This window comes from Myotis daubentonii, chromosome 13, assembly GCF_963259705.1.
Source record: "Myotis daubentonii chromosome 13, mMyoDau2.1, whole genome shotgun sequence".
Taxonomy (NCBI): Eukaryota; Metazoa; Chordata; class Mammalia; order Chiroptera; family Vespertilionidae; genus Myotis; species Myotis daubentonii.
The window spans coordinates 19,158,820-19,184,561 of NC_081852.1; the positions used below are offsets into that span (position 1 = coordinate 19,158,820).

Genomic DNA, 25,742 nt, shown 5'->3' on the forward strand with positions numbered 1-25,742 from the left:
TTTTAGACTCCAAGTAATAAATGTAAAAATCATTCTTAAAAGTTAAAAAAAATCTTCCCTCCCCCCACAAAAATAGAACTTCAGTTGGCCATTTCAGGATCAACAGCTAATAAAACAAAGAAACTATTTAAGTGCCCAGTAGTGTTAGCACACTGCTGCCAGATCATAATCATTCTGATCACATTTGCATGAACTTTTAAAAACAAACATCCAAAACCATAGTGTAGAATGAAAATAAATTACCTAAGACTAAACATAGTATTATCCCATAAACACAAACATATATTAATAGGTTACATAAGCTAAGATATGCCTAAAGGCATATCTTATCAAAATAGTAACACTAGTTACACATCATATTTCAAATTTTATACTTTCTCTTTGTATTTTTATATGGTACTTGATTTTAAGGTTTAATATCCAAAATATATAAAGAACTCATAAAACTCAACACCAAACAACCCAATTAAAATGGACAGAGGACCTAAACAGACATCTCCCAAGAAGACATACAAACGGCCAACAGATATATTTTTCACATCAATGTTTCTCTGTCTGTGTCTCTCCCCTCCCTTACATTCTGTAAAATCAATGGGAAAATATTCTCAGGTGAGGATCAACTACATTAGCTATTAGGGAAATGCAAATCAAAACTACAATGAGATACCACCTCACACCTGTTAGAATTGCTATTATCAAGCAGGCAAGTAATAACAAGTGTTGCAAAGGTTGTGGAGAAAAGGGAACCCTCATTCACTGCTGGTGGGAATGTAAACTAGTGCAGCCACTATGGGAAACAGTCTGGTGGTTCCTCAAAAAATTAATAGAGTTACTTTATCACCCAGCAATCCCTCTTCTGAATATCTACCTGAAAAACACAAAAAAATGACCCTGGCCAGGTGGCTCAGTTGGTTGGAGTGTCGTTCTGTTCACCAAAAGATTGCGGGTTTAATCCCCCGTCGGGGTGCGTATGAAAGGCAACCAATTGGTGTTTTTCTCTCTTCCTTCCTCTCTCTCTAAAAATCAATAAAAACATATCCCTCAGGTGAAGTTTAAAAACAAAACAAAACTCAAAAACATGTATTCACAAAGATATATGCACCCCTAAGTTAGTTGCAGCATTACTCATGGAGGCCAAGACATGGAGACAACCAAAGTATCTTTCAATAGAGGGTTGGATAAAAAAAATGTGGTATAGCCTCAGCTGGTTCGGCTCAGTAAATAGAACATTGGCCCGCGAACTGAAGGGTCCCGGGTTCTATTCTGGTCAAAAGGGCACGTACCTCAGTTGCAGGCTTGATCCCCAGCCCTGCTCATGTGGGAGGCAACCAACGGATGTGTCTTTCTCACATTGATGTTTTTCTCTCTGTGTCTCTCCCCTCCCTTACATTCTCTAAAATCAATGGGAAAATATTCTCAGGTGAGGATTAACAACAACAAAAAATGTGATAATGGAATATTACTTTGCCATAAGAAAAGACGAAATACTGCCACTTGCAACAACATGGATGGACCTTGAGAATATTATGCTAAGTGAAATAAGTCAGAAAAACTAAGAACCATATGATTTCACTCATATGTGGTATATAAAACTAAAACTCTGGACACAGCAGTGTGGTGGTTACCAGAGGGCTGGGGAGGTGGGAGGTGGGGAGGTGAGAGGTGGAAAGGGCATAATATATGGTGATAAAAGATGGTTTGACTTTGGGTGGTGGACACATAATGCAATATACAGATCTTGAATCAGAAATGTACACTTGAAACTTATATGATCCTATTAACCAAGGTCACCTGAATAAATTTAATAAATCCTATACAATAAAAGCCTAATATGCTAAGTGTCCGATCGTCTGGTCATCCATTCAACCAATCAAAGCGCAATATGCTAATAATATGCTAAGGCCGCTCAACCGCTCACTATGACATGCACTGACCACCAGAGGGCAGACAGTCGACCAGTCGCTGTGACATGCACTGACAAGCAGGGGGCAGATGCTCCAACCAGTAGGTTAGATTGCTGCTGGGGTCTGGCTGATCAGGACTGAGCGAGACTGGCCGGACACACCCTGGAGCCCTCCCACAGTCCCTCCCTGGCTGGCCAACCTCCTGTGTTCCTCCCCGGCCCCGATTGTGAACCAGTGGGGTCCCTCAGCCTGACCTGCGCCCTCTTGCAATCCTAGACCCCTCGCGGGATGTCAGAGACCTGGTTTCAGCCCGATCCCACAGGCCAGACCGAGAGACCCCACTGGTGCACAAATTCATGCACCGGGCCTCTAGTAATTTTAATAAAATAAAATAGTGACTATTCATTAGTTGACTTCCTGGAGGGGGTGTGCAAGAGGCAGCTGGAAAAAATATCTCACATTAAGCAAACTTTAAATCCATGAACTCAAGTTCAATTGATTTTATTTATAAAGCTTTGAGTTAAAACTGACATACAATATACTGTTTATATTTCAAGTTTTAATACATGTATATACTCATGAAATCATCACAAAATCAAGATAAGAAACACACCCCTAAGAGCTTTCAACTGTCCCTTTGCAATCTCTCCTTCCCACCCTCCACCACATCCTGGTCAATGCATGTGAAACCAATTACCTCTTTTATTACTGTATAGATTAAAATGAATTTCATATAGTCTCATAAATAGATTCATACACTATGTATTCTTTTTGTATGGCTTCATTCTTTTTTTATTTTATTTTTCAATTACAGTTTACATTCAATATTATTTTGTTTTAGTTTCGGGTGTACAGAATGATGGTTAGACAATCATATCCTTTTAGAGTGATGCCCTGATATTTCAAGTACCCACCTGACACCATACATAGTTATTGCAATATTAACTGTATTTCCTGTGCTATACTTTATATCTCCATGACTATTCGGTAACTACCAATTTGTACTTCTTTATCCCTTCACCTTTTCGTCCAGGCCCCCAAATCCCATCCACGCTGATAACCATCAGTCTGTTCTCAGTATCTATGAGTCAGTTTCTGTTTTGTTCATTTATTTTGTTCTTTACAGTCCACATGTAGGTGAAATCACACAGCACTTGTTTTTCTCTGACTTATTTCACATAGTATAATGCTCTCCAGTTCCAGCCATGCTATCAGAAATGATAATATTTCATTCTTTTTTATGGCCAAGTAATATTCCATTGTGTATATATATAGCACAGCTTTTTTATTCACTCATCTATTGATGGGCGCCTGGGTTACTTCCATACCTTAGCTAATGTAAATAATGCTGCAATGAACATAGATAGGGATGCATATACTCTTTCGAATTAGTGTTTTGGATTTCTTCAGATATATACCCATAAGTTGAATTGCTCTGTCATAAGGCAGTTCCATTTTTTTTAAAATATATTTTATTGATTTTTTACAGAGAGGAAGGGAGAGGGATAGAGAGTTAGAAACATCGATGAGAGAGAAGCATTGATCAGCTGCCTCTTGCACACCCCCTACTGGGGATGTGCCCGCAACCAAGGTACATGCCCTTGACCAGAATCGAACCTGGGACCCTTGAGTCCGCAGGCCGACGCTCTATTCACTGAGCCAAACCAATTAGGGCGGCAGTTCCATTTCTAATTTTTTGAGAAACCTTCATACTGTTTTCGATAGTGTTTGCACCAATCTACATTCCCACCAACAGTGCATGGAGGTTTCCTTTTCACCATGTTATCCCCAACACTTGTTTGCTGAATTATTGCTAACAGCCATCCTGACAAGTGCGCGGTAATATCTCACTGTGGTTTTAATTTTGTATTTCTCTGATGATTAGTGATGTTGAGTATCTTCTCATATGTCTATTGGCCATCTCTATGTCCTCTTTGGAGAAGTGTCTATTCAGGTCCTTTACCCATTTCTTAATTGGATTGTTTGGGGGTTTTGGTGTTGAGTTTTATAAGTTCTTTATAATTTTTAGATATGATCCCCTTATCATATGTATCATTGGTGAATATGTTCTATTCAGTGTGTTCTTTTAGTTGATAGTTTTCTTTGCTGTGCAAAAAACTTTTTATTCTGATATAGTCCCATTTATTTCTTTTCCCTTGCCTAAGGAGGTATATCAGAAAAAATATTGCTAGGAAAAATATCCAAGATTTTACTGCCTATGTTTTCTTCTAGGATTTTTATGGTTTTGAGTCTTACATTTAACTCTTTAATCCATTTTGAGTTTACTCTTGTGCATGGTGTAAGAAGATGGTCTAATTTCATTTTCTTATATGTACCTGTCCAATTTTTCCATCATTTCTTGAATAGACTATGTTTACCCCATTTTATGTTCTTGTCTCCTTTGTCAAATATTAATTGACCATAAGGCTTATTTATGGATTCTCTATTCTGTTTTATTAATCTATTAGCGGCCCACTGTGCGGATTCATGCACATTGAAAGTAAATTAATTAGAAGGTGGCCGGTGGGGCAGGACTGAGCAAGATGGACCAGACACACCCTGGAGCCAACCTCCTGCGGTACCTCCAAGGCCGGCCACACCTGGGGCGGCACCGAGGCTCAAAGGGCATCTGTGGAGTGAGCGGGGTCCCTCGGGCAGGTGGGGTCCTTCGGCCTGGCCTGCGGGTATCAGGCCAAAACCGGCAGTCTGACATCCCCCAACGGGTTCCAGAGTGCAAGAGGGCACTGTGCAAAGTTGCTGTCGCTTGGTAGCTCCTGCATTGTCTGCCCCCTGGTGGTCAGTGTGCGTCATACCTACCAGCAGATCTCAGCCTTTTATATATATAGACTAGAAGCCTGGTGCACGAAATTCGCGCACGGGAAGGGGGGGTCCCCTCAGGTTGGCCTGCACCCTCTCCAATCTGGGAACCCTCGGGACCTCTGGCTCCTAACTGATCACCTGCCGGCCTGATCACCCTAACTGCTCTCCCCTGCCTGCCTGATTGCCTCTAATCACCTCTGCCTCGGCTCCTGTGGGTTTGTGTCTCCAATCTGGCCCCCAGCAGCCCCAGCACCGAGGTGGCGGGACTTGGGGCTGCTGGGTGCCAGGCCTGTGGGTTTGTGTCTCTGATCATGCCCCTAGCAGCCCCAGCACCACAGTGGCTGGCCTTTGGTCTGCTGGGTGGCAGTCCTGTGGGTTTATGTCTCTGATCCCCCCAGCAGCCCCAGCACCGCGATGGCGGGGCTTGGGGCTGCTGGGTGCTGGGCTCTGTGTGTTTGTGTCTCCCATCTGGCCCCCAGCAGCCCGAAGCACTGTCTGGCCCCTATGGACGGGGCTATCTTTGTTGGGTTAATTTGCACACTCGCCCTGATTGCTGCTGGGTGTAGAGTGATGACCAATTTGCATGTTTCTCTTTTATTAGTGTAGATATGTCTGTTTTATGCAAGTACCATGCTATTTTGATTCCTATGGCCATGTAGTATAGTTGGATTTCAGGTAGTGCGATTCCTCCAGTTTGTTCTTTCTCAGGATTGCTGTGGTTATTTGAGGTCTTTTGTGGTTCCACATAAAATTTTGGAATACTTGTTCTAATTCTGTAAAATACGCCATTGGTATTTTGAGAGGAATTGCGTTGAATCTATAGATTGCTTTAGGAAGTATGGACATTTTAATGATGTTAATTCTTTCCATCCGTGAACACAGTATATGCTTCCACTTATTTGTATCTTTTATAATTTCTTTCTTCAGTGTCTTGTAAGTTTCTGAATATGGGTCTTTTATATCCTTGGTTAAATTTATTGCTAGGTTTTTATTATACAAGTGTGATAGAATTCTTAGTTTCCCTTTCTGATAAGTTCATTATTGGTATTTAAAAGTGCAACCAATTTCTGGATATTTATTTTGTATCCTGTTACTTTACTGAATTCATTTATCAGTTGAATAAGAGTGGACATCCTTGTCTTGTTCCTCATCTTAAAGGAAATGCTTTTAGCTTTTGCCAATTGAGAATGATGTATGTTCCTTCTATTTCCACTATGCCAAGTGTTTTTATCAAAAGTGGGTGCTGGATTTTGTCAAATACTTTTTCTACATCTATTGATATGATCATGTGATTTTTATCCTCCATTTTGTTTATATATCATGTTTACTGATTTACAGATATTGTGACAACCTTGCACCCCCAGAATAAATCACTTGATCATGGTGTATGATCTTTTTAATGTATTGCTGGATCTGATTTGTTAGCATTTTGTTTAGGATTTTAGAATTTGTGTTCATCAGGGATATTGGCCTATAATTTTTTTCTTTGTCGTATTTTTTTCTGGTTTTGGAATTAAGATAATGCTGGCCTCGTAAAATGAGCTTAGGAGTCTTCTCTCCTTTTGAATTTTCTGGAATAGTTTGAGAAGGAGAGGAGTTAGTTCTTTGAATGTTTGGTAAAATTTGCCTGTGAAGCCATCCAGTCCAAGACTTTTCATTTGTTGGGAGTTTTTTTATTACCGCTTCAATTTCACTTGGTTGTAATCTGTCTATTCAGATTCTTTTATTCTTCCTAATTCGGTTTTGGAAGATGGTATGTTTCTAGGAATTTATCCTTTTCATTCAGATTGTCCAATTTGTTGGCATATAGATGTTTGGAGTTATTTTCTTACAATCCTTTGTATTTCTGCGGTGTAAGTTTTTACTGCTCCTCTTTCATTTCTGATTTTATTTATTTGGGTCCTCACTCAATTTTTCTTGATGACTCTGGTTAAAGGTTTGCCAATTTTGTTTATCTTTTCAAAGAACCAGCTCTTAGTTTCAGTGATCTTTTGAATTGTTTCTTTGGACTCTATTTCATTTATTTCTACTCTATTCTTTATTATTTCCTTCTTTCTACTCACTTTGGAATTTGTTGTATTTTTTCTAGTTTCTTTAAGTGTAAAGTTAGATTGTTTGAGGTTTTTTTTTAAATATATTTTATTGATTTTTTACAGAGAGGAAGGAAGAGGGGTAGAGAGTTAGAAACACTGATGAGAGAGAAACATCGATCAGCTGCCTCCTGCATACCCCCTACTGGGGATGTGCCCACAACCAAGGTACATACCCTTGACCAGAGTCAAACCTGGGACCCTTCAGTCCACAGGCCGACGCTCTATCCACTGAGCCAAACCGGTTAGAGCGAGATTTTTCTTGATCCTTGAGGTATGCCTGTAATGCTATGAATTTTACTATTAAAACTGCTTTCACTATGTCCCAGAGGTTTGGGGTTGTTGTGTTCTCATTTTCATGTTTCAAGGTAGCTTTTGATTTCTTCCTTGATCTCATTCTTATCCCATTCATTGTTTAGTAACATGTTATTTAGTCTCCGTGTCTTTGTGTTTTTCAGTTTTTTCCTTGTGATTAATTTCTAATTTCATACCCTTTTGGTCAGAGAAGATGCTTGATGATTTCAATCTTTTTAAATTTATTCAGACTTGTTTTGTATCCTAACATGTGTCTATCCTAGAAAATGTTCAATGTGCACTTGAAAAGAACGTATATTCTGCTGTTTTGGGGTGAAATGCTCCACTAACATTAATTTTTTAAATTTTGGGAATTTTTTTTAATTTTGAATATCAGAAATTAAATCATTAGATAAATCATATATACTTCTTCCTCACAAAGAATAAAAAAATAAAGTTTAAATGAAAATAACAATAGGGATGAACAAATGTACCAAGTTTTCCCAGGGAAAATTGTGGTCAAACACTCAATAAATAATGATAGTACAACTGCAATAAACAGATTTAAATTACCTGAGTTTTTCTCCAATTAAAGGTGTTACAGAGTAAATTCAATTCTAGAGTTTTCAGCAGTTTCTCTTTAGATATGCTTCACACAGTACATATGAAGAGTTTAACACTTACTTATCAAGGAAATCCTTATCCACTACAGCAGTGATGTCGAGAAGAGGATTTCCCATTCCAAAGAGAATATTTTCACTAAAAAACAAAATACAAGCACAAGTTAGAAATAATTCTAAAAGTAAGGTGATGCGTAAAATGCACACAAATAAAAATATCTTTACCTCATCATGGAAAATAAACCTAACATACTAGTTTATTAAACCTTTTATTTTCCTATTACATGCAGGACAACTTAGAGGTAGCACAAAGCCATTTAGAAAGCATGATGACTTTTAAATCAGATGAAATAAAATATAACAAGAAACCAGATCCTGTGATTTTTTTCCCTAATACTCAACAGTCAATGATTCAATCTAATTAATTTTAATGATTTTTTAAAGATCTCTTACAACAAAGTTTTATACTCAATTGACATAATAATTAACTCTCTCTAACTAGTAAGACACGCAACTACTGAAAGTTATTAAGGAGCATGGAGCAAGTCCTGGAGCAGTCAAGGACATGAAAGTTCATGTCCCCATGTCACCCCTACCTTGCTGTGATATTATAATTTACAATAAGAAACATATACTGCTAGATGATTATTGCTCAATCTTTTCAGCAAACCGTATGAAATGTGATTCAGAGCTTCTTGTCTAAAGGACAAAAGAAGAAGAGTTTAGACATTAACTACTGTCCTGCATTGCAAGAGAGATGCTGTCAAGCTGCAATGGCTCGAAGCCTCTGTAGAAACTATTGCAGACAGTGGCTGTCTAAGAAGGCCTAAACTTAAAGTAGCACATAAAAGGTGTCTTCATACAGTCAGTTAAGTAAAAACTACTCAATAATTTATAAAAGCAAATGATTTTAAACTACTCATGTAATGTTTTCCTCTCCATCATTATACATAATTGACAAACTACTGTATGACTTCACTGTAATATGACAAATGAACTCTATTAAAAACACTAATTCTTTAAAATGGATAGTTTCTTAAATGCAAGCACATATAGAGTCCAGGCCAGTAAATAATATGTATAACCCTTCTTAAATGATGAAGGCACTATATAATAAGCATTTATTTTTTTTCTTGCTTTACTAGATGTGAACAACATGGGGTCTACTATGGCCAAAAACTATGACTGAGCCATACTGGAATTACTATTTTTGTTGCAAATCTTAGCAGTGCCTTTTTCCTGGAATATATGCTAGCATAAAAGATTCTCAATGACTTTTATTTTGTGGAGAGGAGGTGTAATTTTTTAAAGTCTCATAATTCAGGGCTCCAGCCAACATAAACCTATATTGTATTACTTTTTTGGACACTTAACAAATTTTTCACACTGAAATAAATATTAGAGTAAAAGACCTGGGGGGGGGGAGGAGACATATGTAATACCCTTTGTAATACTTTAAGCTATTAAAAAAATAAAATACCAATAAATAAATGAATAAATAAAGTTATGCATATGTAAAAAACAAACAAAAAAAAGACCTGGAGAAAGAAATTGCTTATCTATTGATATGTTAATATTGATTGGCCCTCTGAACAGTAGAAATGTTTAGTTATACTTATGGTGCTAGAAGAAATACTATAACGAGTGTCCTTAACTCTTATACTAATCATTCTCTTTTTTTTAAATATATTTTATTGATTTTTTAAAGAGAGTAGGGGAGAGGGATAGAGAGTTAGAAACATCAATGAGAGAGAAACATCAGCTGCCTCTTGCACGCCTCCTACTGGGGATGTGCCCGCAACCAAGGTACATGCCTTTGACTGGAATCGAACCTGGGACCCTTGAGTCCGTAGGCCGAAGCTCTATCCGCTGAGCCAAACCGGTTAGGGCTAACCATTCTCTTTTTAAATCCAGAAACCTCAGCTTCATGTGTGATTCTTCTCTCTCATCAACAACCATCTTGCTAAAAACTCCATCTTCTTGGTGGGGACATGAGATTGCCATAAAAGGTTTTGAAAAGTTCTGCATATTCCTGATTATCTAGAATGCCATGTACATGTGCCCAGGACTATGGGCACGATCAAGCCCAGAAAAAGCCCTAATCAATACCTTCTGAGCATGAGGCCCTGCACAAGCAGGAAATGCAGGCTAAGGCAGAGTTGTAAGCAGAATGAGTGTTGAAGATATGCCTCAACAAGTACAGAGAATCTCTCAGCAAAGAATGGCAGACAATAACAAGTATAGGCAAAAATGTATTCCTCACACACTGCTATTGGAAACGTAAAATGCTGCAGCCGGCTTGGAAAAAAATTTGTCAGTTCCTCAAAAAAGAAAGCATAATATTACTATGTGACCCAGCAATTCCAGTCCTAAGCATATATCCAGGAGCAATGAAGACATGTGACAAGACAATAGGATGGTGAAGACCTGGGGTAGGGGGAGAAAATTGGGGGGGGGGGGCTAGAAGGGGTCAGTGGGGGACATATATAATAGTTTCAAAATGAAAATTTTTTAAAAAAAGAAAATGGTTGCCTGGTGGGACAGGGAATGGGATGGATTAAAAAGAGGCAGGAGAGAATTTTCTGGGGAGATGAACATGTTTTGTATGCTAACCTAGGTGGTATCTACACAAAAATTTTTTCCAAAATTCAGTGAACTTGGGATCTGTGATTTCACTACTACACATTAAAAAAAAAAAAAAAAAAGCCAACAGTATAATTTAAGTGAAACGACTAGAGACATATTTGTGCTCCTTAGATTATGTAAGGCCAATCTTTCCATTTGTATTCTAGATCATATGCCTTCTTGCATACTCAAGGAGTATGTCCCTCTGTCCAGCATCATCTATTTTTTTGTTTTCTATTGGATCACTCTTTTCAGCATACAAATATGTTGAAATTCAGCCCCTCTTAATTCCACATATATCTCCAGCTACTCTTAGTCCTGCTCCCCATTACAATAAAACACTTCTAAAAGACTGTCTATTCTCTGTTAGATAGCAAGTTCCCCTAAATTAGATAAAATTATTCATCTTAAATCCAATTTTCAGGAGCACATGTGTGGCATAAAAATGACTCACAATTACATAGGAATTTGAAGCTATAAAATATTTTTATATGTTATCACCTTTAAATCTTTACAATAATTCTATTGGTTAGGAATTGCTATTATCTTCATTTAACAGAAATAAAAAGTTCAGAAAAGTTTTATAACCTGCCAAAGGTCAGAAGACAAATAATTCCTAACTTCAAAGCACGTGCTTTCTTATTCAATATACTACATTTAGACACTCAGAACTATCTTAATACAATAAAATGACCAATGATATATAATTATATGTATGTATATGTATATTATATATAAATACATATGTGTGTATATGTATATATATTTTTGTCTTATGGTCCTATTTCAAATAACATTTCAACAACCCAAATCTACTATAACAAAATGATTATAGTATATAAGTATGTGACTAGATGATTTATTATCCAAACAGGACACTTTTGAGAGTAAAGGAAGAGCTATTTATAATTATGCCAGAGTAACAGGTATGATCCAGGATTGTTCTGGGTAAACTGGGACATGTGGTCATCTAACTTATAAGCTCGCTTTGCTATTTGAAAATAAGAATCCATGCTTATGGTTTATTACAGTATTTTTTTTAATTTATTTTTTTAGTGAGCACTCTGATTCCAAGGATCATGCCAGTCTTCACATTTGGGGAAGAGATTAAAGGCTGAAGGTTATCAGGAGAGACCCAATTCTAAATCTGGTCAGATACACTTGGATATTGGTGCTACTAAAAATTGATGGTTAGAATATTAGAAACTGATCACTGGACTGATAAGCTAAATAAATGCCTGAAACCAAGAGAGTGTTCCATTAACTAAGCAATGTTATAACCTATAGGAATTGACCAGAGGAAAGAAAAGTCATTCCACAGAATAAGATCAGATATTGTGCAGTTAATGTAACGCATACTAGAAAAATATCTAAATGAATATGGCCATAAAAATAATGTTAAAATTCAAGAGGAGAAAAATAACACGATAAACATAATATTGTTAGTAAAAAATTAAAAATTCAAGAGAATATTTTTTGTTCAGCATTTCAGATAAATAAAAGTTACCTAACAGACATTTATAATAATCAATTACTTTAGATAAATATTTCTAATGCATGCCACCCCCAACCCAAACACAGTCTGTTCACTGAGTCTGCCATTCACAGGCACAGAAATAATTTTCCATGAGGTAATCAGGTATATAGTTATAGGCCTCATGGGGTATTTAGAAAGTAACATCAATGGTTTAAACTCTTCACTACCTAGGAGGGTATTATAATGGTTTTTCAATAACAATTTAAAACAAGTAAGTATGAAGAGGTAAAGAGATATTATTAACCAATGTTACAGGAAAGGGTTAACATTCAGTCTAGACAATCATTTTGATTCTGTTTTATCTTTGACAGTTCTGCTTAATGTAGCAATACTGTGGCTGGGAAGATTTGGAGTTAGAAAACCTTGTATGCTTTTCAAACAAAGATGACCTATTTATAAATAAGAGCATTAACCGCTGACAACATTGCACAGTTCTGTAAAAGGATTCCTGTTTTAGTTCTTCAAAATACAGTATTTCATAAATAAAACAATTTCATTTTATTTTAAAAGTTCATTTGCCTCACTAAGTAGTCCTATACATAAAAGTCTGTGCAGTAATTGAAATTTTCATTTCTAATAAAAGACACAAGTCCTGAAATGAGCTTGAAAATTCTGTTTTAAAGGCGCTAAAGAAACAGCTCAATAAAGGCAGTTTCAATCTTAGCCAAATTTTAGTCTTCATAGGAATGTTCTCCATCTCAGTGGGTTGGCAGATCTTGTTGGATGCACCTCAAAGTCTTGAGTGTTAGGAGAAAAATACCCCAGGACCCCACCCACATCCCACATAAATTTTCCGATGTAGGCCAACCCACAGAAGTGGTTCCAGGATCATCGTGTAGGACACAGTAATGTCGAGTCCCAGAATAGTCTTTGACCAAATCTGACCTGTCTGGGCAGGCCAAAGAATAGGGCTCCTCAGCTCTAGAGCAAACACTCTCCCTGTCTCCCTACCTCATTTTCCCAGTCTTGCCTGGTACAAACTCAAGCTGTAAGCAATGCCCAAAACCAGTCTAGACACTGATGTTAGGCGGGGGGAAAGGGCAATATGCATAGGGGTGTTTTGAAATAGTGTTGCTCAGTGAAAAGTGCATAAAGTAGGAGTCAGAAGAGCTGAGCTAAGATCTTTTTTTTAAACCTTTATTGTTGAGATTACAGATGTTCCTCCTATTTTCCCCATTGCCTCCCTCCACCTGGTTCCCACGCCACCCCAGGCCTTCACCACCCTATTGTCTGTGTCCATTGGTAATACATGTAAATTCTTTGGTTAATCTCTTCCTGGTTCCCTTCTCCCTTCCCTCTGAGATTCCATGTTCCATGTTTCTGTGCCTCTGGTTCTATTTTATTCATCAGTTTATTTTGTTCATTAGATTCTTTGTTCATTTATTTTGATTTTTAGATTCAATTGTTGCATTTATTGCCATTTTATTGTTCCTATTTTTGACCTTTTATTTCCTCTTCAACATTTCATGTAATACTGGTTTGGTGGTGGTGAACTCCTTTAGCTTTTCCTTGTCTGGGAAGCTCTTTATCTGACCTTCAATTCTAAATGGCCTAAATCAGGGGTGGGCAAACTTTTTGACTCAAGGGCCACAGTGGGTTCTTAAACTGGACCGGAAGGCCGGAACAAAAGCATGGACGGAGTGTTTGTGTGAACTAATATAAATTCAAAGTAAACATCATTACATAAAAGGGTACGGTCTTTTTTTTCAATAGTTTTATTCATTTCAAACGGGCCGGATCCGGCCCACGGGCCGTAGTTTGCCCACGGCTGATAAATTCTATCTTAAGCTCTACCACTGCCTAACTAGGAAATTCTCTTCTATCCTCTCATTCTACGTTTTCCTGTCTCCTGAATTTAACTCAAGTATCAAGTTTCCTACTGGGCCAATTAAAAATGTCAAAAGCATCAATTTACAAATATGTTCTATCATTTCCCAAATTAAGACCAGTTGGAGTCTGATAACAAAGTATAACAGTTGTTATTCAATGATAATTGGACTCTTCATCAGTAATGATGAAGTAGAATACAAATAAAAGTTCAAAGAGACTGTATCTCCAGCCAAATTCATTCAAAGATCTTAAGTTTAAAAAACAAAAAAAAAACCCACACACACACAACTCGTTTGCTTTAAATCATTGTTTAGGAATTCCTAATAGTTGAGTGCTACCCTGGAAAGGGCACTGAACCAGGTGTCCAGAGATCTAGGGTCTAGTTAGATATATGCAATTATTTTGTATAAATGCAAACAAATTTTGGCTTCAGTTTCTTCAACTATAAAGTCAGGGAATTAGGTAAGTGTCCTTCATGTTTAAAAACTTAAGATTTCGCCAAACCGGTTTGGCTCAGTGGATAGAGAGTCGGCCTGCGGACTGAGGGGTCCCAGGTTCGATTCCGGTCAAGGGCATGTACCTTGGTTGCAGACACATCCCCAGTGGGAGGTGTGCAGGAGGCGGCTGGTCCATGTTTCTCTCTCATCGATGTTTCTAGCTCTCTATCTCTCTCCCTTCCTCTCTGTAAAAAATCAATAAAATATATTTTAAAAAAACACCCTTAAGATTTCAACATTTATTTTCAGATGGCACCATTTCTAAGAGCTCAAATTGCTTTTAACAAGGAGGCATTTGTAAAATGCCTTAAAATTTAAAAGCACTTGAATACCTACTCAAGAACACTGTGGGATACATATTAATGTCAGCATCACTGAGTATATCATTAAACAAATGTCCAGAGAAGAAGAAAAAAAGAGAAAAAACAGTAATTCAAGAAAAGGCTCTCAACCAGAACCCAGGTATGTTGACACTGGTCCTCAATGGTTTCCAGTTCTATATTCTGTCACATAGTTAGCAACAATTATTTTTAAGTGTGATGTAAAAAAGAACACTGAACATGAAGTTAGATTTTGATAACCTGTGACCTAGTTCACTCTCCTTACCAGTAAAAGCAGGTCGATAACATATATCTGTTGGGCTATTAGACTGGACATAAAATGGGAACATGCCTAACATGGTGTGAAAACTAAGGTATGACATAACTGCATTAAATGCAGTTCTCACTGGGAACTGGCAGGGATTATCAACTCATTCAAAACTGTCACCACATACATAGTGGCTTCAACTTCAGTAATCTCCCTGCCTACGCCTGAACTTAAATCATCAAGCTCCTTAGAAGACAAGAGGAAAGAAAAGAGGTACTACAGTTGTCTCTCACAATACTTTATATTTTTGTCCATCGAAGCAGCTTTTTCAGAAAATTTAAATAATATATTGTGTCTATAAAGGCATCATGAGGAGCACTAGATCAGTGATGGCGAACCTTTTGAGCTCGGCATGTCAGCATTTTGAAAAACCCTAACTTAACTCTGGTGCTGTGTCACATATAGAAATTTTTTGATATTTGCAACCATAGCAAAACAAAGACTTATATTTTTGATATTTATTTTATATATTTAAATGCCATTTAACAAAGAAAAATCAACCAAAAAAATGAGTACATAGGTTCGCCATCACTGCACTAGATCATGGATATTTGGATTCAATTCCTACCTCTGCCACTAACTGATTTTGCACACGGCACTCAACTATTCTTGGTCTGTTTCCTCAGTTGTAAAATGTGGTTTGGATAACACTTGAAAATCTTGAAGTCATGTCACTATAGAATAGATCAACACTATGTAAAACGCAGGCAAACAGCTGAAGAAACAGCATAAATGTAACGTTATTAGCAGTTGCCTATCCTCTCACAAGTCAAATAAGGCTGGCATCAACCTTTAAACCAGTCTTTTGAACACAACCACCATTAAACCCTTCATTAAAAGGTGCAGCCTGTTGCCACTTGCCAAGCGGCAGACGCTTTATATTTGGGAGTTTTTCCAATTAAGAGTAGCCAGGAAGACAATGGTCAATTGAGTCTACATAAGAAATGGTTCTTAATATAGAAAGTCACTGATCCACAACCTAATGAAGAGCAGCTTCCGATGCTGGGCGTGGCGGTGGAAAGGGGAAATTAATCTGCTTCGACAGCACTTCCCTTACTCATCCTAAAATGCTATTAGCCTTATAACCTGGCCTCATATGCACTGTAAACCTTTCAGCACCTGAATTTCTCCTGCATAATGAAGTACTCTGCCTATGTTAGTTCCGAATTATGCAATTTAAGAAGGAGAAACTGCATCCGAGTTCAGCACCGTTGAATGCTACCTTATCTTACCTGAGGGTCAGGTTCTCGAGTCATCTCTTACATTTGTGTAGTCACAATAAGCAAAGAGAAACTGTTAAATCGCCAGGACTTAGGCGCTGGAAGCTCAGACAAAAAAAACAAAAACAACAAACTAACTTATTCTCTTCACTTTTGTGCTGGGGCCTCCCCTTCTCTGGGACAGTGAAGGCCAGGGTCTACTTTAGAAGAGGGAGGTGAGAACACTGAGTAAATAACGTAACTTACCTCCTTTTAGACACAGTTGCGTTAGCACAAGTTAAACATTCAGCCTAAGATACACGCAGGGCGACAGCCCATCGCCATTAACAATGAACCTCGGAGCTCCGGGGGAGCCGCTGGGGGATGTTTACCTTTCATGTAGACCTACTATCTGACAACACGCGTTTCACCTGCGGCTCCCACCAGCAGGCAAACAGATGGCGCCTCCCCGCGCACTCGTTCCCGTCAGAAGCAAACACGTTAGGGACGCGCGGTTTCATCACTGGGGGCAATCTACCTGCCCCGGAGAAGGGCCAACTTTGCAGGTCCGCCCAAGGCCGCGATGAAGTTCTGTCACAGGCGTGACCTGCAGGCAGGGACGGACGGGAGCACGCCACGCTTCCCCGGGGGTGGGGGAGGGAGCCACGTTTTTCATGGAAAAGTCACTACACACACAGGCAAGCCTCCAACCTTGGGATCTGGGCGTGGGTCACGCCAGGGGGCGGCGGCTGACAGACCCCGCCAAGCGCCGCCGACCCCCAAAACTTCTGGGGCAAGCAGAAATGCTCGAATGAAAAGTGCAGAGGACCTCCCACCCGAGGCGGACCACCCGGGCGAAGGGGCGGCAGTCGGGGTCCCACCACCCAGCAGGCGAGCGGCTCGGGCGGCGCCCTCCCCGTACCTGACGGACGTCATGGCTTCACCTCCCAGCCCCGCGCGCAGCGCCCGCGTCCGATGCTCCGCGTCCGCGGCGGCGGCAGCAGCAGGTACCACAGCAACTGCTCCTGCTCCGGCACTCAGCGACCGCGGCGCGTCCTCACACACCCCGGCGCCGCCCCCGCCCGCCGGGCCCTCGCGCTGATTGGCCGCGCCCGCAGGGGACGCCCCGCCCCGGGCCCGCGGCCGCAGAGGGGCCAGACGCCCGGGCCGCCCGCCCGCGCTCGGTTGGCACGCGGGCGCCGTGGCCATCTTGAGCCCCGGGAACAGCGTACCCCTCACTCCCAGCTAACGGGACGTGAGGTCGGGTGCGCGCCTCAAAAATGGCTGCCCGAAAGGCCACCGGTGTGTCAGTCACGGCCGCGGTCCACCTAGGCGGGCGCAGGTCGCTCTAACGGACCTGAGACGGGGCGCCGCGGGGCAGGGCTCGGCGGTGGGTCACCTGCCCGCAGAGCCCGCCTGACAGCTCAGCGGGGAATCGAAGGCCAGGCGGCGCGCCGTAGGTTAAACTCGAACTCGCAGCCTTTGGAGCCAAGTGCGGAGCGCGATGGTCCCCAGGCGCTCTTGGGCTTAAACAGTTAGAGCTGCTTTTGTAATAGGCATGTAAGTGCCCAGGACCCTAAACTGTGTGATTAGGATCGAGGAGGGTGAGGCCCGGACACTGGTATTTTTAACAAACGTCCCCTGGTGATCCAGGTACACACATAAAGTTTAAAACCTTTTCACCAAACAACCTACTCAGACCATCCTGCTGGCCACACTTAACTGTCAGATCACCTCACTTTTCTGAACAGTGTGCAGCCCTCTGATGCCATAGGAAAAGTTTAAAGACCCTCACTACTGGCCCTAACCTTACAATTAGTGGGGATAAAGGGTTCAGAAACTGATCCTGAACCACCAATAAAAGGCAGGTTAAATTAATTCCAACTGCGGGAAGGACGGGCCGGTAGGGGGCAGGTGGTCTCAGTAAACGCTTTCTGACCTAAATAGCCTTTCTTGATTCCCTCTTTATTCTCCAATAATATTTATATTAACAGACTCCAACCCCCAATGGCATTCATTCACTGACCATTAGGATGGTGATCAATTCCATAGTCCGAAATTAGTTACATCAGAACCACAACTCAACATGTGATATTGAAATGTGCCTTGTGTGTAACCAGAAGAACTGAATTTTTTATTCTATTTAATTTTAATTAGTTTACATTTTAAAACCAAAGCAATGTAAAATATTTTCCCATTAAACACAATTTGGTTTTCACTGGACTACATTTCACTTTTTAACTTGAAAATTTCTCAAATTGAGACAATATAAATGTAAAATACATACCATATTTTTTCACGACAGTACAAAATATATGTAAAATATCTTTTAATACTGATTACATGTTGATATAATATTTTGCTATGCTGGGTTAAATAAAATATATTACTAAGATTAAAGTGTTTCTTTTTACTTTTTTAATGTAGCTACTAGAAAATTTAAAATTATATGCATCTTGCATTATGTTTCTACTGTAAAGTGCTGTTCTATTGTCTAAATTACCCTTGCCTTTTTTACCTATCATTGCCCCTGTGACCAAATAATTATGTTCATAAAATGAAATTAGTAGAGATACCAGTGTATAGATGGTCTGCTAATCATCTAAAGTAAGAAACATTCTAAAAGATCTTAAGTTTCTTTCAAAAATGCTTTCTTTTAAGCATTTCTCTCTTTAATTTGGGAAATGCCTACCCAGAATGAAGCCATGGACTCTAAATCTGCCACGTTGGGCCCATGAGGAATGGCTGTTAAAAACAGAGCTATATTTGGCTGATGAGACTTTGACCAACTGTCCACAAACAGAATTAGTCAATTGCTCCTCTGGATTTCCACAGGATCTGAATCAAATTAAAAAAAAAAAAAAAAAAAAAGATAGCAATTTGTAGTGGTAGAGACACTGACTAATTCAACAGTTTCCCTCTCCCTCTTGTGGAAAATGTTGATAACCCATGGAACTAAAAGTAAAACCAAGAATAATCCTTAGAAAAGATTTCAAAACTTCAACATTACTTTTAATAGGGGATATAGTATGGTGTTTCTCAAACTTTAACATGCATACACATCACATGCGGGATCTTGTTAAAACAAGGGTTTGACGCAGCAGTTCTCTGTGGCCAAGATTTTGCAATTCTTTATGTACCCAAGATTTTGCAATTCTTTATGTACCCAGATCGCATCATTTGCTTCTTTTCTGTGGATCCTGCTATGTAGCAAGTTTGTAAAGGTAGCAAGACATGTGGTTTTTTAACCCCTGCTTGACTTCCTACTAGCTGTATGATCTTAGACTGGTTTTGGAACTTTGTCCTCAGTTTACCCATGCTTTTCAGGGCACTGCCAAGATTAAAACTTAATTCTAATAAAGTGTCTAATAGAGTTCTTGGCACATGGTGTGATTATTTTCTTATTATCACACTAGTTAAAATTACATCTCTGGGAAGCATGACATGAAAGCTAACACGAACTTGGCCCTGAGAAAATTAAAATGCACTTTGCTCATATCTAACATACTTTATAACTCCCACTTTGATTTTTAACAATAAAGTTTTTTTGTACCAAAACAGCTAGACTTAAAACTTTATTTTTTAACAAACATACTAAAGTCTATGTCATTAAGAGAAGACAAGGACCTGCAATATTCAAATATTTGATCAAATGAAAGCCATATCACATTCAAAGTTTTAAAAAAGAATTTTTTTTTTAATCCTCACCCAAGGAAATGCTTAAAGAGAGGAAGAAATGAGAGAGAGAGAGAGAGAGAGAGAGAGAGAGAGAGAAAGAATGAGAATCATCCATCTGTTGCCTTCTGCACATGCCCCAACCAGGGATCGAACCCTAGTTGTGCCCTGACCCAGAATAGAATCGGCAATCTTTCAGGGCATAGCATGATGCACAACCAACTGAGCCACTCTGGGTGGTAAAAAAAAAAACAACTTATTTTTGTTAAGGGTCACTTTACATTTAACTTAAAACTATAAGTGATTTTTTACATAATCAACACAACTTGCAGAATGTTTATTTAAAATGTATTTCGGTACCAGTTCATTTTGATAGGTACAGGCATAAGAATGTTATTTCAGGAAACAGGCTCATGTGTAATTAATTGTTCTTTCAGAGTCAATCACATACAGACAAAAGTAAAGACATTTTTTCCAGGTAAAGGCAGAAGTTCTTTTTATTCACAGCAACTTTGTTTCCTCAGTCATGTTCTTTTTCTAATCTTTCCCTATCCTCTCTACCAACCAGTCTTTCCCAACACACACACACACACACACACACACACACACACACACACACACACACACCCTACTGAGCAACTACTATTTAAACTCTTTTGATCAATTTTTTAAGCAATTTACTTCAACCCTATTCTCTATAGTTTAGGGAAAAGCAGTCAATTGAAATTTTTATCCATCATTAACTTTTTTACAATTTAAATAATTGAACCAGGATAAGTGTGACCCAAAGAGAATAGTTTGCTCTTGGGAAGATAAGTAAATATTCTATCTACTTTACCTAATTGTGTGGTTAGTCTGCCGCTATAAAAACAAATAGGTTGCTAATTTCAACAATTAAGTGCCTCTAGCCCAGCCAGTGTGGCTCAGGACTGAGCATCGACCTATGCAGTTCTCAACTTGTGGGTTGCGAACAATGAAAATACATCCTGCATATCAGATATTTACATTACGATTCATAACAGTAGCAAAATTACAGTTATGAAGTAGCAACGAAAATAATATTACGGTTGGGGGTCACCACAACATGAGGAACTGTATTAAAGGGTCATGGCATTAGGAAGGATGAGAACCACTGAATGGTTCCATTCCCAGTCAGGGCACATGCCTGGGTTGCAGCTCCATCCCAAGTGTGGAGCATGCAGGAGGCAGCCGATCAATGATTTTCTTTCATCATTGATATATGTTTCTCTCTCTCTCTCTTTCCTTCCCTCCCTCCCTCCTTCCCTCCCTCTCCCTTCCTCTCTGAAATCAATTAAAAAATACTTTTTAAGAAAAGTTAAGTGCCTCTGGATAGCATAACAAATGTGGACCCACCATACTAATCTTTTCAACAAATGCTTCAAGCCCCCAAATAATAACAAAGTCCTGTTCAAACACAGCCAATTTGTTGTTAAGGGTGCAATAAAACAGCATTTTCATATATTATGTGGGAGTTTAAATTAGTACATTTCTAAAAAGCTTCTCAGCAATATGTCACCAATTCCATTTTAGGCTACTATCATAAGTAAAATAGAACAATGTGAACAAAGATATGTAAAACCAGTTAATCATTTCAGCATTAATAGTAAAAAATTTATTACCTAAATAACCAAAAACAGAACGGTTAAATAAATTACATAAGCATGTTATGAAGCTATTATAAAATCTTTCCATAAACTTTTTAAGAATGTACAAAAATGCTCATGATATAATGAAAAAAACAATGAAATGAAAAAAGCAAAACAAACAAAAGGAATATAGAGAATGATCTTGACTTTGTTAAAAAAAAAAAAAAATACATACTATAATTGCACACAAAAAAGATTGGTAAGAAACACACCAAAATGTTATTATTGGTTTCTCCAGAAACTGAAATTATGTCCAATTTTTACCTTATTTAAATTGATCTAGCTTATAAATTTTCCACTATATATTAGTTTTATTAGCACAAATTTTTGTAATTACTATTAAACTTTAATTATCTCTATGAAATGATTTAAAACTACACAAATTATTCCTACTCTTTATTAAAACACTTTTTTTAAAAATCAAAACCTTCAAAACTATCATCTTTAGAGGAATTAGACTTACTTTATAAATGTCTCGTCTTTTCATGTTTAAAGATTCTTTAAGACAGGAATAACAAAAATAAAATATCTATTATTTTCTTGGTTAATTTTAAATCTTAACTTGACAAAAGTTAAAAGCATAAATACCACTTTTAGAGCTTCACACAGCCTTTCAGAGGCCAGCTGTCACAACACTGAATGTGGAATTTCTTCTCTGCATGGTATTTAAAAATATATCTCATTTCATGTGAATTAAAATACTGATTGAAATAATATTTTAAAACAACCTAAATCATACTCCAAAAAGAGAAATTTCTTAAGACTTATCTCCCTAAAATAAGTAGTATGTTACAGTGTGAATTTCAGGAGCCTGGGAATAAGGAGATAGAAATTATAATCCTAAAACTACCAAAAACATTATGCCCTTTGACCATCGGTGTCCTTATCTGAAACACAGGAAGTCTGTAAAGGTGGCATCTCAGGTCTCTTTCAGTTTTACTGGACAATGAAAAGAAAAGAAAAAAACAAACATTCACTCATATCTTAATAAATATTGGATTCTTTTTAAAGTTGATCAATTCTAAGTTAATAAAATATATGCAATTTTAGTTAGCTTTCATTATGGATAAGGTTATTCACAGAAACATTGCTCAATGTATTAACTCTTTTCCCCAAAAGACATTATTAGAGGTCTACTATTTTTACTTCCTTTAATTAGTATCTGTGGATACTTATGTCACATTTCACTTTAACAGAATATAATCTTTAAATAGAACCCGACAATTTATTTACCAGGAGAATTTGAAGAATATAATATTTGATTGACTGAACTTTATTTAGTAAGAATTCTTAGCAAAACTCCCTCCCAGGAACACCTACACAGTACTTCTTTATTTGCAGTGAACTACGAATCTCTGAAACTCAAAGACCTCCATCTAAAAGTACAGGATAACAGTGCTTCCCAATTATTCATGCTGCCATGAACATATTTTTAAATTATACAACTGAATATCACTATTATTTTACAAAAGGACAACTACTTATATAAAAACCCTAGGTGGAACATCACAACCCGAGGCACGACCAACCGGAAGAAAGTTAGTCCTGCAGGGGTTGTCTTGGAAAAGGCTGCACCCTCCCCGGAGCTGTTTCCGGTAAGGGCGAGGTTTGAGGCAGGAACTCGCCCTCAGAGCGTGGAAGCATATCTTTATAAAGTGTGCTGCCCCAGCATGGCCAAGGGTGAACCTGAGTGGGGGTGGCTGAAAGGCTTAGAAAAGACAGACAAGAGAATGAAAGCTGGGTCTCGGTGGGACACTGCTTCTCTGAGACAGTGACCACGCCCACAGCCCTGTCTTTATTTTATAGCAGATGCTAAGAGGCAAAGTAAGGGCGTGACCAAGATGTTTACAACGTTCTCCTGGGTTTCGATCCTACTCAAGTACATGCACCTGAATTCTATCAAGCCTACATCACTCAGGCACGTGGGGCTATGTGTTTGGACCATTGGTTCAAGCTTACAACTATAGCTGTTGGCTATAATTGTGCTGGGAGGGCCCTGCCCTCCAGGCTGGGACTTGCACGTGGCAATGAGAGGACTGTGCCCTCTCATCAGTCCAAGGCTTGAACCTGTTCAAAATACTGTAGCGGTTCCCCACAATAAAGTTTTAATACATTATATTAGAGGTTGTGGTGGTACTATTGTACCCACAGCGTCTACAGGAATTGCTGCAAATTTACTTCTCGATGGAAGAATCTTTCATTCCCAGTGTAAATGACCAATTCCATTAAATGAAACTTCAATTTCTAGACTAGATATAAACAGTGAAGTTGCTAAAACTATTAAAAATGCCCAACTTCTCATTATTGATGAATGCATCATGGCATCCAGTCATGCTATAAACGCCATAGACAGATTACTAAGAGAAATTATGAATTTGAGTGTTGTATTTGGTGGGAAAGTTCTCCTCCTTGGAGGAGATTTTCGACAATGTCTCAGTATTGTACCGCATGCTATGCGATCGGCCATAGTACAAATGAGTGTAAAGTACTGCAATGTTTGGGGATGTTTCAGAAAGTTGTCTCTTACAACAAATACGAGATCAGAGGATTCTGCTTATAGTGAATAGTTAGTAAAACTTGGAGATGGCAAACTTGATAGCAGTTATCATTTAGGAATGGATATTATTGAAATCCCCTGTGAAATAATTTGTAATGGATCTATTATTGAAGCTTCCTTTGGAATATTATCTATAGATAATATTGAAAATATATCTAAACGTGCAATTCTTTGTCCTAAAAAAATGAGCACGTTCAAAAATTAAATGAAGAAATTTTGGATATACTCAATGGAGATTTTCACACATACTTGATTGATGATTCCATTGATTCCACAGATGATGCTGAAAAGGAAAATTTTCCCATCGAATTTCTTAATAGTATTACTCCTTTGGGAATGCCGTGTCATAAATTAAAATTGAAAGTGGGTGCAATAATCATGCTATTGAGAAATCTTAATAGTAAATGGGGTCTTTGTAATGGTACCAGATTTATTATCAAAAGATTATGTGACCTGCCCTAGTCGATTTGGCTCAGTGGATAGAGCGTCAGCCTGCAGACCGAAGGGTCCCAGGTTCGATTCCGGTCAAGGGCATGTACCTTGGTTGTGGGTACATCCCCAGTAGGGGGTGTGCAGGAGGCAGCTGATTGATGTTTCTCTCTCATCGATGTTTCTAACTCTCTATCTCTCTCCCTTCCTCTCTGTAAAAAGCTGAAGTATTAACAGGATCCGCAGACGGAGAGGTTGTTCTGGTTCCAAGAATTTATTTGTCCCCATCTGACACTGGCCTCCCATTTAAATTGATTCAATGACAGTTTCCCGTGATGCCAGCATTTGTGATGACTATTAATAAATCACAAGGACAAAGGCTAGACAGAGTAGGCATATTCCTACCTGAACGAATTTTCGCACATGGTCAGTTATATGTTGCTTTCTCTAGAGTTTGAAGAGCATGTGACATTAAAGTTAAAGTTCTAAATACATCAGCACAAGGGAAATTAGTCAAGCACTCTGAAAGTGTTTTCACTCTTAATGTGGTGTACAGGGAGATATTAGAATAAGTTTAATCACTTTATCAGTCATTGTTTGCATCACTGTTGTTTTTATATCATGTTTTTGTTTTTATATCATGTTTTTGTCATTTTTATATCATGCCTGTTGTTATATTCTTTTGTTACTGTTTATTTATTAATAAATTTATATATTTTTTCATATACATTTTATTAATTTCATCTCTCACATTTCTATTATAGAGAAAGGGCAAATAGCAATATTAAAATATTTCCTCTAATTCCCTTTTAATGTGCATGAATTTCATGCACCAGGCTACGAGTTTTAACATAAAAAATGTATGAAGGGGCCCTAGCTGGTTTTGCTCAATGGATAGAGCGTCAGCCTGTGGACTGAAGGGTCCCAGGTTCGATTCCAGCCAAGGGCACACATACCTGGGTTACCGGCTCGATCCCCAGTAGGGGGCATGCAGGAGGCAGCCAATCAATGATTCTCTCTCATCATTGATGTTTCTCTCTCTCTCCCTCTCCCTTCCTCTCTAAAATCAATAAAATATATTTTTTAATAAAAAAAAATGTATGAAGGGCCCTGGCCAGTGTGGTTCAGTTGGTTGGGTATTGTCATATGCAATGGAAAGGTTGCTGGTTCCATCCCTGGTAGGTACTGTGTATGAGGTAAGCAATAGATGTTTTGTTCTCACATTAATGTTTCTCTCTCCTCTCTCTCTCTCTCTTTCTCTCTCTTCCTCCCTCCCTCTCTCTCTCCTTCCTTTTCCCTCTCCCTTCCCAAAATATTGTTGGTAATCTTATGAAGTATGTTTTCTATACA

The 25,742-nt window shown here is 38.5% G+C and overlaps 1 protein-coding gene across 2 annotated transcripts in view; it reads right to left on the minus strand.

Moving 5' to 3' along the window:
* The window catches only part of ADK (adenosine kinase), a 501,435-nt gene that overhangs the window by 446,148 nt on the left and 29,545 nt on the right, over positions 1-25,742 (minus strand). Inside the window, exons 1-2 of one of the 2 annotated variants that reach the window (XM_059662307.1) lie at positions 16,987-17,139; positions 7,793-7,867 (exon numbers count right to left, since the gene is read on the minus strand). In XM_059662307.1, the coding sequence (XP_059518290.1) occupies positions 7,793-7,867; positions 16,987-17,000 (89 nt within the window). In that variant the 5' untranslated portion in view covers positions 17,001-17,139. Of the gene's footprint in view, positions 1-7,792; positions 7,868-16,986; positions 17,140-25,742 lie in introns of those variants that run through there. The other variant, XM_059662309.1, reaches the window with a different exon arrangement.